This window comes from Trichomycterus rosablanca, chromosome 11 (assembly GCF_030014385.1).
Source record: "Trichomycterus rosablanca isolate fTriRos1 chromosome 11, fTriRos1.hap1, whole genome shotgun sequence".
In the NCBI taxonomy this organism is placed as follows: Eukaryota; Metazoa; Chordata; class Actinopteri; order Siluriformes; family Trichomycteridae; genus Trichomycterus; species Trichomycterus rosablanca.
This window is the reverse complement of record NC_085998.1, coordinates 32,814,602-32,832,846: the sequence shown is the minus strand read 5'-3', so window position 1 is coordinate 32,832,846 and position 18,245 is coordinate 32,814,602. Positions and strand designations below refer to the sequence as shown.

The window sequence follows — 18,245 nt, the reverse complement described above, 5'->3', positions numbered from 1 at the left end:
TTATACAATATCCACAGCACTATTATATATTATTTTAGCTTGTTCAACAAGCAACATATCAGTGATACTAAAACATTATTTTGGATTTAAATATTTAAATTAATCCATATATTAAATGTGACTCTCCTAATAGCTGCTCCAGAGCAATCTAAATTCAAACAAACTACACCGACCATATAAGAACGTTTGCTAATCTAGATTTGGGGCAGATTATGGGGCTCTATTAAGACAAAACCCACACCCATCTTTCTCAGACATTAAATGTAAAATTTAGATTGCTTTTAGTCTTGTGTGTTAGGTAGTTATTGTTTGAAGATTAAAGTCAGGGTGATGGCACATTTTAAGGACCATAAGCTCAATATTATTGACGCTACAGGTTATAGACGCTACTTTTTCTCAGTGAAAAATTTGATCCCATTAATACATCATATAGGAACTGTCTGAAAACAAACAATAAATTGGCTGTAGCCCATGAATAGCTGTGGTCAGCTCGTCAACTCTGCTCTACAGGGGCATCTATAATAAAAAGAGACCAGACCAGATTCTGTTGAGGTATGAGGTATGTTGTGCTGAGTTAATAGAATCAGGCACTATTGCTACACTACAAATGATCCAATAACTAAATAATATCAGTTCAGTGATCATATGACAGTCCATTTCCAGACAACATAAGCAATTTACAATATATGATACACACTCACTCACTCTCCATGTCAACTATATACTGTTAGCTAGTTAGCCTGCTGCACTGTAGCTGTTATTTTTATTGTTAATGCTTACCTCCACTGTATCTACAGGAGCAGCAAGCTGTTGAGGAGACAAGTCCCCAAAATGGTCTTTAAGCAACTCCATTATTTCAAATAAATTGCACACAAACAGCGCAACAAAATCATTACACACACTTCAAAACAACTCTTAACACTATGTACTGTATGAACACGTGAGAGGTACAGTGTTGCGGGGAAACTTTACCGGGCTAAAAAGCGCCAACATTAATAGTTCCACCCACACACAACGAATGAATCATTTCAATCAATTTTAAAGTCAAAACTTTAATACACTTATATAAAACAGGTCTGAAGGAAGCAGGATGAATACAAGTTAAAGCTGAAACTTGAAAACAATGTCTTAATTAAATTTAAGTCATATTTAAATCTTTTAGACTTACATTTTATGAAAACAGTGTCGAAACTTTAAGCATATAAAATGCCTTACTGAATATAAATTGGTTGGAGTAAAAGTGTAAAAACTCGATGTTAAAGTATAAATTTTATGTAATAAATGTAGCTGAGTAAAAGTCCAAAATGTAAAAACTCAAATGTAAAAATTCGGTAAAACAACAGATACTCCAAAAATACTATTATTTAAAATAAAAATAAAGTACTGTAACGAAGTATTATTACACCACTGCCTTTTTTCAGATTTTGAGGTAACCCACCTCTATTCTAAACACACCCATATTCATAACATACCTCTATTCTAAAAACACCCGTATTTGTAACACACCGCTATTCTAAACACACCCGTATTCATAAACCACTTCTTTTCTAAACACACCCGTATTTGTAACACACGACTAGTCTAAACACACCCATATTCATAGCCCACCTCTATTCTAAACACATCCATTTTTGTAACACACCAATATTCTAAACACACCCGTATTTGTAACACACACCACTACTCTAAACACACCCGTATTCATAACCCACTTCTTTTCTAAACACACCCGTATTTGTTACACACCGCTATTCTAAACACACCCATATTCATAGCCCACCTCTATTCTAAACACACCCGTTTTTTTGTAACACACACCGCTATTCTAAACGCACCCATATTGTCAACCTACCTCTATTCGAATTTCACCCGTATTCATAATCTACTTCTATTCGCAACCCACCTGTATTCATAACCTACCTATATTCGTAACTTACCTCAGTTCAGGTGTGACCCAACCAAGGCTTTTGTTAGTCACGTGTGTTTAGTGCTTGTGGCGTCAAAGTAACAGCAACTGCATTACATTTATACGCTTTGAAATGAGAGTACAATACAATACCGAGACAAACCCAGGGCCGTTATTTGGACAAGTTAGTGTCTATTGACATTAATAAGCTAAATTGTTTGCGAGCGGGTGGAGCAACGACGATGTTGCCGTTTGCAGTAATAAATGTGTATATTGTTGATGCTGTTTATTTTGCACAAAGATGTGCTGTATTTAATTGTTTTTCTATTTTTACTTACAAGTGCAAATAAAGTACAGATATTTACATGTTTACGTTACTGTACTTAATTACTACCCACCACTAATGTGCACATTCTTAAAAATAGGATGTCCTCTTTACTAGACCTCAAAAAATGCGTCCGGCCGGGATTTCTAAATCACCAACAAGGTCCAGGATTCAGCTTTTGTAGACTGCACACACTATTCTGTGTGTTTTTGCACTGATTTCACCTTTGTGTTTGTCAATAATTATTAGACATCAGTTCAGACAACAGTAATTAATGCAGTAAAATAGGTATATCATTCACAAACATTGGGTTGCAATTTTATTTTTACTGATTAAAATGTTTAAACAATCAAAATGTGACATTAAATGTATGTAAATCTTATAAATGATTTTTTCAGCTCTGTAAAAGGTTAAGGTATATTTTCCCCATACAACAGTACAGTTGTCAGTGCTTTGCCATGCCCTGCTTCATTTTATTTTAATAAAACCAAACCTGGAAAAGGTGAAGAGGAATAATAAGCCGTTTATACACAAAAATGTTACTCCATGCCACCCTTATCAGTTACATGCAACATGTACTGGTGCCAGCTGCTTAAAATGCGACATCTCGTACTTAATAACTGTTTCATAATGAAGAATACATTCTAAAGTAGCCTAAAATGGATAGAAAAGAAAATAAGTCAAATGTTTAAGCTGAGAAAAAATGACAGTAAATTAATTACAATCAACCAATATTTTCCTCTCTGCCATGCCAGTGTTGATAGGAATAAATTCAGGCTTGAAAGTGCACAATAAAAATGACACCTTAAAAACACTAAATTTCACAATGACACCTTGTTTGGGTGGTGGCTGGTTGGCCGATAGCACTGCTTCTGATCTAAGCCGAGTTGGATTAGCATAAGGGACCATTGCACCATCTGATCACCCTATTTTACATACACTTAAAAACAATCAACAAAAAGCAGCAGACAGAAACACCCATAAAAAAAAAAAAAGGAAAAAAAGGAAAGAAAAAAAGAAAAACTTTTAATGTAAAACTTTAAAGCTGAAAAGCTGCTGTGTGCTCTAAATGTGCCTATTGTTGCTGCTCAGGAGCTTTGGGTAGCAGGTCCCAATGGAACGACCATGCCTGTGAACAATCATCTCCAGCTGGTACTGGTCCATGTTCACGAGCGCAACTGTGGTCTTCTCGGTGGATGTCAGAAACAGGATAGTAAAGACCGCCATCTCAAACTCGGGACTCACACCGATGAAAGCGCTTCCAACAGGCTTTACCAGACCATGCCAACTGAACTGCACGTTTACAACATGGTCATCTGCATCCGGCTAGCAGGAGAGACAACAGATGCATTTAGAAAAAGACAAGAAGTTTATGTTTCATATTTTATGTATAATGTAACTTGTATAAAGGAACTAGAAATCATATTTGTTTTTAAGAGAAAAATAAAAATATATATATCATCGATTCCTTTGAACTACTATTACAGCTATCATTAGTTTCAACTACAGGCAGTAAAGCTTTTTAGTATGTTTTAATTTTGCATAAGATGATGGATGAATTGTGGTCTATTCCTTATTTATTTTAAAAGTTCAGGAGAAAATTGTGATGGTGAAGAATGTCTGTTCTCAGTAAAAGACATTACCACATCATTTCTTGTAGCTTTGTATCCCTTGTAATCAAGAAGATTCTGCTTTTCCTGGAGGTAAAACTGGACCCAGTTGTGGAGGCCCATGATTTCATTCCCAAACTTTGTCTCACCTACAAACACATGCTCAAATCCACTGGAGTCCTCTCTGCTTACATAAACACAGTGTAAAAAAATAATAATAATAACAATCCTATTATTAATAATAATCACATTACTCACATCACATTTACTGTAAGTAAACCAATGCAATTTACATGACATGCTTTAAACTCTATTCAGCATATGGCTCCAGTTTCTGAGCTTGCACAAAAGGGTGTATGTGTATATATAAAAAAAAAATTAAATAAAAAAATAAATAAAAAAACTTGCCCTCCATTCCTATCTCTGTGGTAGAGGCGGAACCACATGTAGTACAGCTGATTCTTGAACTGCCTCAGGTCAGAGCTGGATTTACCCTTCCTCACTAAATACTGGTGAGCCCTCTGCAGAACAAAACAAATACATTAAAACCAGATGTTCATGTTGTTCACTTTGAACTAGCCAAACCTTTACATAATACATAAAGCATTTCTACTATGGTTTAAATGTGATCGGTAAATTTGTGTATATTGGTGTTATTCTCTATACATTGTAGTTAAATGTCAGGACTGAATATGGAATGGTGCTTTATACCTTCATGACTGCTGTCTGCAAGATAGAATCTAGGAAAACATTATTCTCTGCAATCTCCTCAGAAGTTACCCTCTCAGCCACACCGGTGGATCTTTCATAGTTATCCAGCAGTTTCATGAAGCCTAAAAGAAAGACAGAGATTAAGTTAACCAAACCTGGACCCTTGAGTAATATAAGCAAGTTTGTCTAATGAGGCAACTTTTTTCACATTTTCTACTGTTGGACTAAGTATGAGTAAAGAAAGCTATAGGATGCATTTAACCACAATTTTTGCTGGCGACTATTAAGTCTTGTAAAAATGCATTAGTGCAAGAAAGGTTCTAACATGTCCTTGAAAAAGGCATGTCTAGACCAGCACTGAGGAAAAACAACCTAAACTGGATTTTTATTGCCTGGAGTTAAAACATGTTGAAGCAAAGAAGTAAGTTCTGCAGTTCTGGAAATACTGTTTGTTCTTACTTGCATATGTAGTGATGGACTTCAGTTTGTTCTCGTTCACATAGGAGAACAGAGGAGCTGAAGCATAGTCGACTGAAACCCTGCTGCCACTGCTAATAAAACCAGCTCTGCCCTGTTAAAGAGAGTTTTCAGAGTCCTGAATTACTGACATTACTAACCATCACATTATGCTTCAGAGAATCCCTTTGCCTTAGTAATCTCTATGATTTGTTTTAACATAATGCATGTTATGTTTTGACCCAGACACAGTTTATGTATTAACTATCATGCAACCATTTGAAACTCTCATCATATTGTACGCTCTAAATGGTTTAAAAACAAAACATCATAAAAAGTCTTTATTAATTTCATTATGTTATACCTGCAGTGAGATCCTGTAGTCTGTCCCAGCCTTAAAGCGGTTGACATCCAGCTTCCAAAGCTCATTCACTACTGCAGACAGCTCCCGGTCTACAATGTTACTGTAGCAGTTTTGGAAGGATTTCAGAAGTAGATGTACATTATTTCATTAAAAGTCAAGAACATTTAATCAACGAGTGTATATAAAACAATGCTTTGCTTTTAGCTTGCAAGCATAAAATCAATCAATTTAACTTATCCTAATAATTGATTAAAAAAGCAATACTTTAAGTTATAATTATATATTTAATGTTTAATTTAAAAAGGCCACAACCAATTTTCATGAAGGAGTCTACTAAATCAAGATCCAACATTTAACATCCAACATATAAAAATAAAACCTATCAAAAAGCTGCAAGGGTCACATCATGCGTTGCACAATAAATAAACTGGCACATTATGTAACAGAGGTTTAAAAAAACTGGCAAGTTTTGCACTCCTTCAGCCTTTAATTTGCATTGCATGCATATCGTATCCTTTGTCATGGTAAACAGACAAAGAACAGGGTTTATCATTTTATAACACTTATAACAGTCGTGTTTACCCTTTAATTCTGTTAATGGACAAAAACATTGTGCACTTGTGTAGGTGAGTTTTTATTATTATTAAGATTATAGGCAGATACTTATAAAGCGGCAAGCCAGCACAGGTAGATGGAACACACCCTTTGGATTAAGTGATTATACTTTTAGGTGTAGTAGGAGACATTTTAGAGTAAACAAATCCAACCTGTCCCATTCCACCTTGTCAGAGGTGTAGTTTTTAAAGAGTGGACTGTGTCAGACTATACATATAACAACACAGATTATTAATTTTGAAAGTTGAACAGATCTCAGTAAGCAAATCATAGATTTTGTTTTTGTCAGCAATGTTGCTGTGAACCATCTCTAAGCAACTTTGTACAATCAGTTGTCCATAGGTTTAGAACCTGTGAAACATGAGGGAAGCCCCTGCTTCAAAAAGCACTTAAATATTTAACATAATTTCGTTGCTGATCATATGGATAAAGAAGATGTAAAAGCAAGCTCTTCTTTCTTGCACAAGATTTAAGCCCATGATGATGTAAAGCTTACTAGTTCACTGCAGACCTGCTTTGTGGTGGTTTTTGGATTACGTCTAGACACATTACAGTCCATACACATTTCCCATCAGACTAATGTGACAAATTGGTTGTGCTTTGCAATTTTTACAAAGAGGGTGCAGTCAAACTAGCTGTATTTATGGGCACAGAGAAGTCACAAGTTGTGTCAATCATGTTTACTAACAAGAAATTAGGAGGTCATGCCAATGCTATAGAACATAAAAAAGCTTTCTGCATTGTCAAATTAGATAGATAGATAGATAGATAGATAGATAGATAGATAGATAGATAGATAGATAGATAGATAGATAGATAGATAGAGATAGAATTTAATTAAAACCGTGGGAAATTAATAATCTTAACTTGCACATACCCATAACTCACACATTTTCATACGTTTCTGAAAATCAACAAACTTGAAGTTAGTCAAGTATCTTCCATTCACTCATAAAAACTTACCTTGCTGTATCAATATAAGCAAACAGTGCCAGGAACACAAGGAAAGAGCCCCAGAGTCTCCTAGAAGTGAAATGATTGAATTAAACACATACATCATTAATTTAGGGGTTTCTACTCAATGCATTTTGCAGAAATATACAAATATAGGAGCTTTAAACAATTATAGTCTGTAGTGCAAAAGCAATGCTATTTCAACAATAATGTTAATATAACGCAAATAACAAAATCTATGTAACGTAAATCTTGAAGAAAATACATGTACAGCACCTACCTGGTAGCCATTGTTCGTTGTTTCTTGCACAGAACAGATAAACGCAGTCGTTGTTCCACAGCCTGTTCCACACAGCTGGATTACCGCCCTATTTATACCACGCTTACCAACACCAGTACTGGTGGTGGCGAGTCGTTCGTTTCAAACGATTCTTTTTGAAGGAGTCAAGTCGAATCGATTCCTAAGGCCCAGGATATGTTGCGAATATTCCATAATCTTTTAAAAATTATTTTGTGTTGTTATAGTAATGATTCATTATATGCAATGTTTACATGTGATCTTAAATCATTACGGGCAATTAATAAAGTATGAAAGTTTGCATATGCTCTTGGTTAGCCTATAAGCTAATTTTACTAGCATGTAATTTTGTGGAAGGCTACAAAAACTAAAAGAAGTAATTTCCATTGACATGTTGTAAGCCAATAAACATTTGTTATACATATATAATATGTATTAAATATGTATTGTATTAAATAGTATATATTTAAAAGTTTAACTTTATACCACAAAATTTACAGCAAAGGATCTTTTATCTAACGATCATGTGAAATTGGGGACAGTGGTAGCCTACTAAGTCAGACATCCCAAGTCTCCCGGAAGTTCCGGGAGTCTCCTGCATATACATAGCGGCTCCCTGATGCCCGCAAGTCAGATAAAATCTCCCGGAATCTAGAACGAGCGGCCAAGAGCGCACGCGCACGCAGGCGACACAGACTTTTTTCCCCGATCGCGTATTAAATCCGTTATCTGAATCTAGCGCACTGTGTAGGGAACATAAACCAATTGTCTAATTCACTATCTAGTGCACTATGTAGGGAACATAAATCTGTTATCTGATATACAATTTAGTGCACTATGTAGGGAACATAATTATGTAATACAATATCTAGTGCACTATGTAGTGAACATGAATGCGTTATCTAATACACTATCTAGTGCACTATGTAGGGAACATAAATCCGTGATCTGATATACAATCTAGTGCACTATGTAGGGAACATAAACCAACTTTCTAATTCACTATTTAGTGCACTACGTAGGGAACATAAATTCATATCTAAAATACTATCTAGTGCACTATGTAGGGAACCTAAATCCATTAACTAATACGCTACCTAAAGCATTATGTAAGAAACATAAGTCTATTATCTAGTACACTATCTAGTGCACTAAGTAAGGAACATAAATTATTTTCTAATATACAATCTAGTGCACTATGTAGGGAACATAAATCTATTATCTTTCACACTATCTAGTGCACTATGTAGTACACATTAATGTGTTTGTGACGCGAATGTTATTATGTTATCACCCATATACACCCAGCTTTTTTTTTTTTTTTTTTTTTTTGGGCTTGGGGGGGTCGGGGTCGAGGTCCGGGGGTACCTCCCTGAAATGAGTTTTTGCAACTTGGGATGTCTGTTAAGTAGAGCTTTGGGCTATCAATTAAAATGTTGAGAGTATATACAACACACCACTGAGGATTCATGTACATCAATGCTGGACCGCTGAATTATCAGTAGAAGATATAAATATACTTAAACCTTGGTTATGCAGCAAGAAGGTGATCTTGTGTGCTATCTGTTAATGAGTTAATTAGTTATATTTGTTTCTAGAATGCTAAATGTTTATAAAAAAAAAACAATGGCAAATGAAAACAAAACTATTATATAAAAACGACAATTGATTGGTATTGGTAGGCTTAATGTGTGTCATGGAAACGTTTCTCACACCATCACACCCACCTGTACCAGCAGCCTGATCTGTTGACAGAAGGCGATTGGATTCATGAATTCATTCTGTTTACTTCATTAATATAAATTCTGGACTTACCGTCTGCCTGTCACAGCAATCTTTTCAGCTGTTCAGATTCAGTCTCTTCTAGTTGAGAGCTTTTTTCTGCTTAACACAGTTGAATGTATGAATAATGTTATGGGTAAAAATCCCAGTGACATTACAAACTTCAGAATTAAAGTAAAAAAAATCATGTTATAAGCAACATGTATTTCTCATTTTAATTCTGATTAGTGTCAAGAGCCTGACATGTCCCAGATACATTAGACACAAGACAAATACATTCTGGAAAGCATGTCAATACATAGCAGATTAGGAGTAAAGGAGGGAATGTGAGCAAAGGGACATCTTTTTAAAATTAACATACCGTTTTAATGTTCTCTAGGCTAATATACTCATACATTCAGTGCAGGGGGGCTCAATGAGAAGCTCTGGAGACATTCGGTTCTTTATTCAGGATTAGGCTGATCAGGGGAAAAAAAATCACTTTGTGACAACAAATAAGATGGTGAAGAACAGTTTATTGACCTTTTGAAAGAGTTCAAAATTGATAAACAACACATTTTTGAAATGATTATGGCTGCACAAAACACTGCTTTAATAAGTAATAAATGTATTTTTATATTTTAAATGATCCACCATATTTTGGAAACTTAGAAAAGCTTAAATAACATGCAATAACACTTTTTTACAAATAGGCCATCAAACACATGGCACTAACTGTTTATTGTATTAAATATATTGCATATAAACCCATGCACCTATGAGAATATGCTGCTTTTTCAGTCAAATGTTACTTTTTATCAATAGCATGCCGATAAAAAATAGGCAGTCATTAAAGTCCCTGCTGAATTTGGCAATCTCTATTGGTTTTTTTTTTTTTTCATTCATGCTTTAAAATGTGGCACCTAAACTTTTATTTTCAACTTTTTAAGTAAAGAAGGATGAACAGACAGGAGTGTACAAAAAATGTCCAGTGACCAGCTGGGAGACCAACAGTAGGATTACCATTTAAAGTTATTTAAATGTAAACACGTCATGTGTAACCATATATTTTTAATTGAGACATGTTCAGTAACGTTTTACATCTGCACCCAGGGGACATATTTAACACCTCTACACAGTAGCTTAACTATGAATGACACCTTCTCTGCTAAACACTGCAGTAAGCTAAATACTGCATTCTGGTTCAACAAATTAGTTTCCGCATGGATGGCACAGAAAGAGGGAAAGAAAAAGACAAAGAGAGGGGTGTGAAGGATTGGCACAGTCAATTCCAATCACAGCCACAGCTCAAACGGTTGAGTCGTCATCAGTCGTGCTGGGGTTAGGGGACGACGTAGACATCTCCTTAAAAAACTCGTCCTCTTTCAGCATGCTCTGAATCACAATAAATATAAGACATGATTTATTTTCATTACACATATAAATTAATACTTTTAATTTACCACACAGTTGAAGAGCTTTTTACCGTTAAGTTGTTGATGCCCTCTGAAAAAGCACCGATCTGTCGCACGGTGCCTTCAGAGTCCTCCAACTGTGCTCACAAGATGAGAATATCATAACAGGTTAAACATAATCAGTAAGCAGCTCTGCTTTCATTTTCTTTATAGCTATAATCTGCACTACAGTTAAAATTAAATGGTCACAATGTGCAATCTTTTTCAAAATGAACCATGTGAACCCTAGCCATTTATTAATTTTACTAAGCACTACCTACTGGTTTGTGTTTCAGTGACTAGTTCCAAAACTCTCATTTGAGATTAAGATGCTTTCAACTTTGTTGGAACAGTTTGGTAAAAGCCCTTTACTGTTTAGGCATGACTGTGATCGATGTGCAATGATAAAACATTGTTCTAACCTGATCCAACCGATCTAGCTCGTCCTCGTAGATGTGTAAATCCATGCCTCTGTAGCCCTTCTGAAAGCTGCGTCCTTTGGGCATCTCCACATCCATGGGGCACACATACTCTTCACTATCCTCCTGCTTCTTCTTCCTCAGGGTCCCAAAGTTTCCAAATGACTTTCGTGGCTAAAACACATAACAGAAGTCAGCAAGAACAAGTCTTAAATGAAATTCGACAAAATCCTTGCTGAAACAACACAGTCATTCCGGTTATACTTTTGGCTTGTCATACCTTGACCTTTGCGGTTGCAGTAAGTAAGATGTAGTCAGGATTCTCCATCCACTCTTGCTTCAGCTGCTGAGCTTCAGAACCCACTAACAGGTTAAAATGAGTAGCCAGGTGCCTCCGGAGCAGGGTTTTATTGGGAGGAATGTTAAGGAGCAGAGCCATGGTCTCAGTGTTAAAGCGGGGCTCGAGAACCTGAATACACACAGAGGCAAAATTAAGTACAGCTCAGTCTCAGACATCTGCAGGATATTACTGCTTGACCTTACTGCTCACCATCAGTCCTCCATGGACTCCGCTACCCCTCAGATTTGGTGCGTATTCTGCCAGATCTACAGAACGCAGCCACTCCATCACACGGTGATTGGTCCACTGAGAAATCTCAGCCGGGCTGATGTTGTTCTACAAAGATAAGTGAAATGAAAATCAATGATGTCAGTTAAAAAGCTTCTGCAATTTCTGAAATATGATACTTGCATTAAGAGCAGAATAGCAGACTTGTACGTGTGATCCCAAGTGTACCATACCCACAGTGAAGTTTGGCGATGGGAGCACAATAATACAGGGCATTTCTGCAGATGGTACTGGGGCATCACACATTAAAGACGACACAGAGAACAAGTACTAGCTAACCGCTTCCTTTCATCTCGACAAGGCAAGTTCACACAGGGAACAGTATTGTGTATGGAGAGTCACCACGGACTGATCTTCCTGTCTCTGTACAGGCACCATTGATCAGGAATTAAAAGGAATGAGAAATCCTTTTGGCCCACCCTCTCTCAGGCATAGCCAATCATGTCTGTGTACGCACTGAGATTTGAACTCGGGACCTTGAGATCTCAGCAGTGGTGGGCTAGCATGTTTTACCGCTGTGACACAGGGCATCCTGTTTATTTATATGTGACCGTTTATAGCAATATAATTTGAAAGTGGAAAAAAAATCAAATCTGTGCAACACAGTAGAACCTGTACCTCATCTGATGGTCTGCGTCGCAGGCAGTTAGGCTCGTAGTTGTTGAGGCGAAGCACTTGAATCGCTCTTTTAATGCTGAGGTGATGGAGCACACTGCCCACTTTCAAAGACAACAGATCATCCTGCCCATCACAACAGAGGAGATCGTTACCAGGACAACATGTAAAAATAAAAATAAAAGTTTAAACATATACACAGAGCATGTGTCACAAAGTTTTAGTTACTCAAGACAGAAAACTCACCACAGTCATGTAGTGAAGCATTCTGCCGTCCACTCTGGCTTCATCGAACTGAGTTTTGTACTGAGGAAGCCCGATGTCATCAAGCCACCCTAGATAAAGCAATTAGGAAGAAAGGTAAGCAAACCCAGGCGATATTCAGCTGATTATGACAGTATGCAAAATAAAAGTCCATCCTTACTTGTTACCCAGTGGTAGTCAAGTTTCCCTTTGTTATCATCCTCCTCAGAGCCCAGTGCTTGTAGGGCCAGTTGAAGTTTCTTTCTGTGGAGAGGGTGCTTGATCCCCAGCTCCTACACACACGCACCAGTTAGCAAAAAGGCTTTTGAGTGTTTCTGACAGGATGTATACCTACGTTTGGCAGATCAGTAGAACATCCAAAAGTGGCACAAAACAATTTTGCTGTTAATGGTGCGTTTGTGAGAGAACATTAGCTCACCTTTTCCAGATCATGTGTAGATGCCTGTAGCAGAGTCTGTCCTGAAGAAATCCACTGTCTGGCTAGGTTTGCATACAAACCCAGTCCCTGCTCCTGCATCCAATCACATACCTGCTCCCTGGACCACCGTGCAAACGGAGCATCCACCTCACTGATACACATACACAGGTGATAAATAATAATAATAATACAAATAAAAACAAAGAAAAAAACACTATAGTAGTACCATACTATATGGCCAAAATTATGAGAACACACCTTCTAATTATTCAGCTGAGATGTTTCAGCCACACTCATTGCTAACATGTACAGTGTATCACAAAAGTGAGTACACCCCTCACATTTCTGCAGATATTTAAGTATATCTTTTCATGGGACAACACTGACAAAATGACACTTTGACACAATGAAAAGTAGTCTGTGTGCAGCTTATATAACAGTGTAAATTTATTCTTCCCTCAAAATAACTCAATATACAGCCATTAATGTCTAAACCACTGGCAACAAAAGTGAGTACACCGAACACTGAAGTTTCAATATTTTGTGTGGCCACCATTATTTCCCAGAAATGCCTTAACTCTCCTGGGCATGGAGTTTACCAGAGCTTCACAGGTTGCCACTGGAATGCTTTTCCACTCCTCCATGACGACATCACGGAGCTGGCGGATATTCGAGACTTTGCGCTCCTCCATCTTCCGCTTGAGGATGCCCCAAAGATGTTCTATTGGGTTTAGGTCTGGAGACATGCTTGGCCAGTCCATCACCTTTACCCTCAGCCTCTTCAATAAAGCAGTGGTCGTCTTAGAGGTGTGTTTGGGGTCATTATCATGCTGGAACACTGCCCTGCGACCCAGTTTCTGGAGGGAGGGGATCATGCTCTGCTTCAGTATTTCACAGTACATATTGGAGTTCATGTGTCCCTCAATGAAATGTAACTCCCCAACACCTGCTGCACTCATGCAGCCCCAGACCATGGCATTCCCACCACCATGCTTGACTGTAGGCATGACACACTTATCTTTGTACTCCTCACCTGATTGCCGCCACACATGCTTGAGACCATCTGAACCAAACAAATTAATCTTGGTCTCATCAGACCATAGGACATGGTTCCAGTAATCCATGTCCTTTGTTGACATGTCTTCAGCAAACTGTTTGCGGGCTTTCTTGTGTAGAGACTTCAGAAGAGGCTTCCTTCTGGGGTGACAGCCATGCAGACCAATTTGATGTAGTGTGCGGCGTATGGTCTGAGCACTGACAGGCTGACCCCCCACCTTTTCAATCTCTGCAGCAATGCTGACGGCACTCCTGCGCCTATCTTTCAAAGACAGCAGTTGGATGTGACGCTGAGCACGTGCACTCAGCTTCTTTGGACGACCAACGCGAGGTCTGTTCTGAGTGGACCCTGCTCTTTTAAAACGCTGGATGATCTTGGCCACTGTGCTGCAGCTCAGTTTCAGGGTGTTGGCAATCTTCTTGTAGCCTTGGCCATCTTCATGTAGCGCAACAATTCGTCTTTTAAGATCCTCAGAGAGTTCTTTGCCATGAGGTGCCATGTCGGAACTTTCAGTGACCAGTATGAGAGAGTGTGAGAGCTGTACTACTAAATTGAACACACCTGCTCCCTATGCACACCTGAGACCTAGTAACACTAACGAGTCACATGACATTTTGGAGGGAAAATGACAAGCAGTGCTCAATTTGGACATTTAGGGGTGTAGTCTCTTAGGGGTGTACTCACTTTTGTTGCCGGTGGTTTAGACATTAATGGCTGTATATTGAGTTATTTTGAGGGAAGAATAAATTTACACTGTTATATAAGCTGCACACAGACTACTTTTCATTGTGTCAAAGTGTCATTTTGTCAGTGTTGTCCCATGAAAAGATATACTTAAATATCTGCAGAAATGTGAGGGGTGTACTCACTTTTGTGATACACTGTATAAAGTCAATAGTAGAAAAAAAAAATGTTTTTATTGTTATGGCAACAGATTGGGGAAGGTCCTTTCCTGGATAAACATGGCAGTGCACAAAATGAGCTCTATGAACATATGGTTTGGTGTGAAAGGATTGCAGTGGCCTGCACAGATTCCTGAGCTTAATCAGACTAGACAGCTTTGTGATTAATTGGAAAGTAGATTTTGAGCCAGTTTTTTTTGGAAACCATTCATTCCTGACCACAGACACATTTTTAAAAAGCTTTAAGAGCCATTTCAGAAGGTAAAGAAAGAACGTTTTTGGAATAGGATATTCGGCAAGCTCCACGATGTCCACATTCTAACTATAGAAGCATTTGAAAAGCTCAGCACCTTCTTAATGTGGATGTGAGCTTAAATTTACTACTAGGGGGCGCTCTACACACAAGCTGTATGCAAACGGTTCTGTTACGTATTTAACATCCAGTCAAGGACGGATTAAGGATAGTCTGGGCCCCTGGGCGGGCGCCCCCCCCCTCCAAAAACATAAATAAATTAATACATTAAACAACCTGTCAATAACTAACCCTAACACAAGAATCTATTTTATATAAGTTTCTTTCTACTCTTCTTTCTTGCAAAGTCATCCACTAATTCATCAAAATTAAGCTGTCTGACCAAATCTGATTCAATGGCCAGAAGTGACAGTGAGTTCAGGCGGTTTTGGCGCATCCTAATCCTGAGTTCATTCTTAATACGAGCCAGTTTGGAGAATGAACGCTCCCCTTCACAATTTGTGATAGGCACAGTCAAAAAAAGTCTAAGTGCTATGTAGACATTTGGAAAGGTTGACTGTAAATTCAAATTTATCATGGTTTTGAGCATTTTACTAGGACATTTTTCGTTTTCTGTTATGAATGATTTGTATTGTATCAATTTATCTGCCAGGCTCATGTTCAGATCTGAAGGATATGCTGCAGCGAGTGAGTTAGCCTTTAAAGTGAGCTCACTGTTGGACATATTGTCAGGCATGAAAAGAACATCAAATAGCTCAGTTAAGTGTGTGCATGCATTCAAACTGCTTGAAATTGCTTGTCTTAAATTTAAATAATTGCAAAATTGCTAAATTAATTTGTGTCTCTGCGCTTAAGAGAAATTGAACATAATAATTTTGAAACAATACAAATTCAGAAACATTAAGTAAGGGCCTGAATCGCAACAAAACGTCTGTTATGAAATATGGTAGCTTGCCTGGCAATTTGTAGGTCCCTAGAAAGTCAAGGAGCCATGGTAAACGACTTCTATGGAAGTCAAGGGCCCCATAGCAGGGGCCCTCGTGATCAAGGGCCCTCTAATGGTATGCCCTGCTCTTCTCTAGGGCCCCCTGGTAGGGGCTCTCATAACCAGGGCCCTCTAAAAATATGCCCCCCTCTTTCCTAGGACCCCTAATAGCCAGAAGTCGAAGTCAGAGCAGTGCCACAACGCCTCATCCATTTTCATAAGGGGCCCAAAAGCATGGCTAGGGCCCCCAAAAGTATGGCTAGGGCCCCCAAAAGTATGGCTAGGGGCCCCAAAAGCATGGCTAGGGCCCCCAAGAGGCCCTGGGGTCAAAGTCCCTAATAGTCAGAGGATCCTTAAAATGGAGGGCCCTCGGAAATAAAAATATATTGTATCATAAATGTTGATAGGCATCGCAAAATGTTTTGGGCCGGGGCCCCCTAACCTCAAGGGCCCCTGGGCGCTGGCCCCACTGGCCCGGTCAGTAATCCAGCCATGCAAATTAGACCCTTAAAATCTGCAAACCTGTACATCACATTTTAACGAGATCAGTGACATGCACATTTTACGTTTAATGTCCAAAATTTATCAGATTTATCACATACAACTTATAAGCACAATTTAATTCATTAAAGTTATTAATAAACAATAATTACTGTCTCAATCTGACAAATACATTTACAAACAGAAAAAAATTAAACTGTGTTTTATTTAGCCTACTGTTTATTCTGTCTTTGATCACTGACCTGTTGGTGTTGTGCAGATCCCGTGACCAGCCCAGCCTGGGCCCAGCTGTGGCTCGGACTCCTCCTCGTTTAAACTCATTTTCTGAAAGGCTGTCATCTAAGCTGAATGTGGTGGACTGACTTCTTGTAAGCCTTTAGTGAGAACAGTTTAATGATTTGATTAAAGCCAGAAAATATAGGGTCAATGTCTGAGTCACTGATTGAACAAATTACACACATACAGCACCAAATACATATTGTAATTCAAAAAACAAACACTATTTAAGAAATATGTGAAAAACCGTCAACTACAAGTGAATTAGAATTTTTCCTGTGATATTTGCCCTTCACTGAAAAGACAGTCCTATTAAAAATAAAAGCAGTATGAACAGTTTTGGAATTAGTTAGATCAAATAAATGTGTTCCAAAAAAAACTCTGCTTATGCTGGATCTGCAATCTTTAACAAAGTTGAAATGTGAAGTCAAAAGGTGCAGAAAAGGCAGAACATTAAACAAATGCTGATATGGCATTGGTTTAAACTATTTTTGCAGAACCTTTTGGGAAAAAAATTCTATATAATGTGTAGACAGGATATAGGGGCATTATTATTTGAGGGTGAAATTATTATTTTATAACTATTTATTTCTATGTTGCCAGTTTTTTTTAATTATCTGACAAGTATTGCAAATAAATGCAGTTTCTTTTCAACACAATTCCTGCACAGTAAAAGCTAGGTGCCAGTTTAGTGCCCTGGAGTTTATTTACACATGCAAACTCGATTCTTGAATTTCCTTTTAGCCCTAGAACTAGACTGCAGCTTTGAATGTTTATGTACCTTGAACCAACCCTGTATTTTGCACCCTTTGGGGAAAAAAAACCCTCCAATTTCATACTGATAGAATGATTTTGATCATTTGCAAGACAAAGTTCTAGGTAGATTTTTTTGCATGAATGACCAAATTTGCATGTGTTTTTACTTACAGAAAGTATAGCCTAATACACACAACATATAGTAAAACAGAGGCACATACTTACTTCCCTAAGAATGCTTTAATTCCTTTTGACTTCTTCTTTCCCTCGAGGCAGGTGGACAACGTGTTTGAGCTGTCACTGTTAGCTGACTTTTGTGGCATCCCCGCAAGATCCAGGTGATCGGTTCCGTCTCGCTCAGTCTCAGCTGTTCAAACACAGACATGTAGCAGAAATGACATAATCCACTGGTTCAATCATAATCCATCAATGTTTCCTTTTTGGGAACTCAAGCGGAAGGGGTTCAGCTTAAAAAACCAAATAAAAACCACAAGAATGATATGCACATTACTGCAGATGATGAACTCTTTTCAGAATGAATGAAATGGAAAAAGACTGCTTTACTGGTGCGCTGGGGAAAACAAAAGCCATGCACACTTGCATGTAAACAAAAGGCTAAATACACATCACGATTAGCTGTGTTAGTCCTTGGTCAGGAGTGGACGTCTGCAGCAGTAGGTGCAGGTGAAATACAACCTTTTAATTGGATACTACTAG

General features: G+C 37.9%; 2 protein-coding genes across 7 annotated transcripts in view; both read right to left on the bottom strand.

Annotated features, from left to right (window-relative positions):
• Nucleotides 1–2,537: 2,537 nt before the first annotated feature.
• endouc (endonuclease, polyU-specific C) lies at nucleotides 2,538–7,285 on the bottom strand. Its single transcript, XM_063004750.1, has 8 exons — nucleotides 7,222–7,285; nucleotides 6,951–7,010; nucleotides 5,373–5,472; nucleotides 5,012–5,123; nucleotides 4,553–4,674; nucleotides 4,246–4,362; nucleotides 3,875–4,021; nucleotides 2,538–3,557 (listed from the first exon to the last, which is right to left on the bottom strand). Exons 1-8 carry the CDS (start codon nucleotides 7,230–7,232, stop codon nucleotides 3,297–3,299), a joined length of 930 nt encoding a protein of 309 aa, XP_062860820.1. The 5' UTR covers nucleotides 7,233–7,285; the 3' UTR covers nucleotides 2,538–3,296.
• A 2,244-nt stretch (nucleotides 7,286–9,529) lies between these two features.
• ppfibp1b (PPFIA binding protein 1b) overlaps nucleotides 9,530–18,245 on the bottom strand; it is a 31,914-nt gene continuing 23,198 nt past the window's right edge. For all 6 annotated transcript variants that reach the window (XM_063004203.1, XM_063004204.1, XM_063004206.1 and 3 more), the window contains 11 exons: nucleotides 17,754–17,895; nucleotides 16,739–16,870; nucleotides 12,799–12,949; nucleotides 12,541–12,652; nucleotides 12,363–12,451; nucleotides 12,120–12,242; nucleotides 11,424–11,549; nucleotides 11,154–11,342; nucleotides 10,877–11,047; nucleotides 10,487–10,552; nucleotides 9,530–10,395 (listed from right to left, as the gene is read on the bottom strand). In XM_063004203.1, coding sequence (XP_062860273.1) covers nucleotides 10,309–10,395; nucleotides 10,487–10,552; nucleotides 10,877–11,047; nucleotides 11,154–11,342; nucleotides 11,424–11,549; nucleotides 12,120–12,242; nucleotides 12,363–12,451; nucleotides 12,541–12,652; nucleotides 12,799–12,949; nucleotides 16,739–16,870; nucleotides 17,754–17,895 — 1,388 coding nt within the window. In that variant the 3' untranslated portion in view covers nucleotides 9,530–10,308. The remainder of the gene's footprint in view (nucleotides 10,396–10,486; nucleotides 10,553–10,876; nucleotides 11,048–11,153; nucleotides 11,343–11,423; nucleotides 11,550–12,119; nucleotides 12,243–12,362; nucleotides 12,452–12,540; nucleotides 12,653–12,798; nucleotides 12,950–16,738; nucleotides 16,871–17,753; nucleotides 17,896–18,245) is intronic.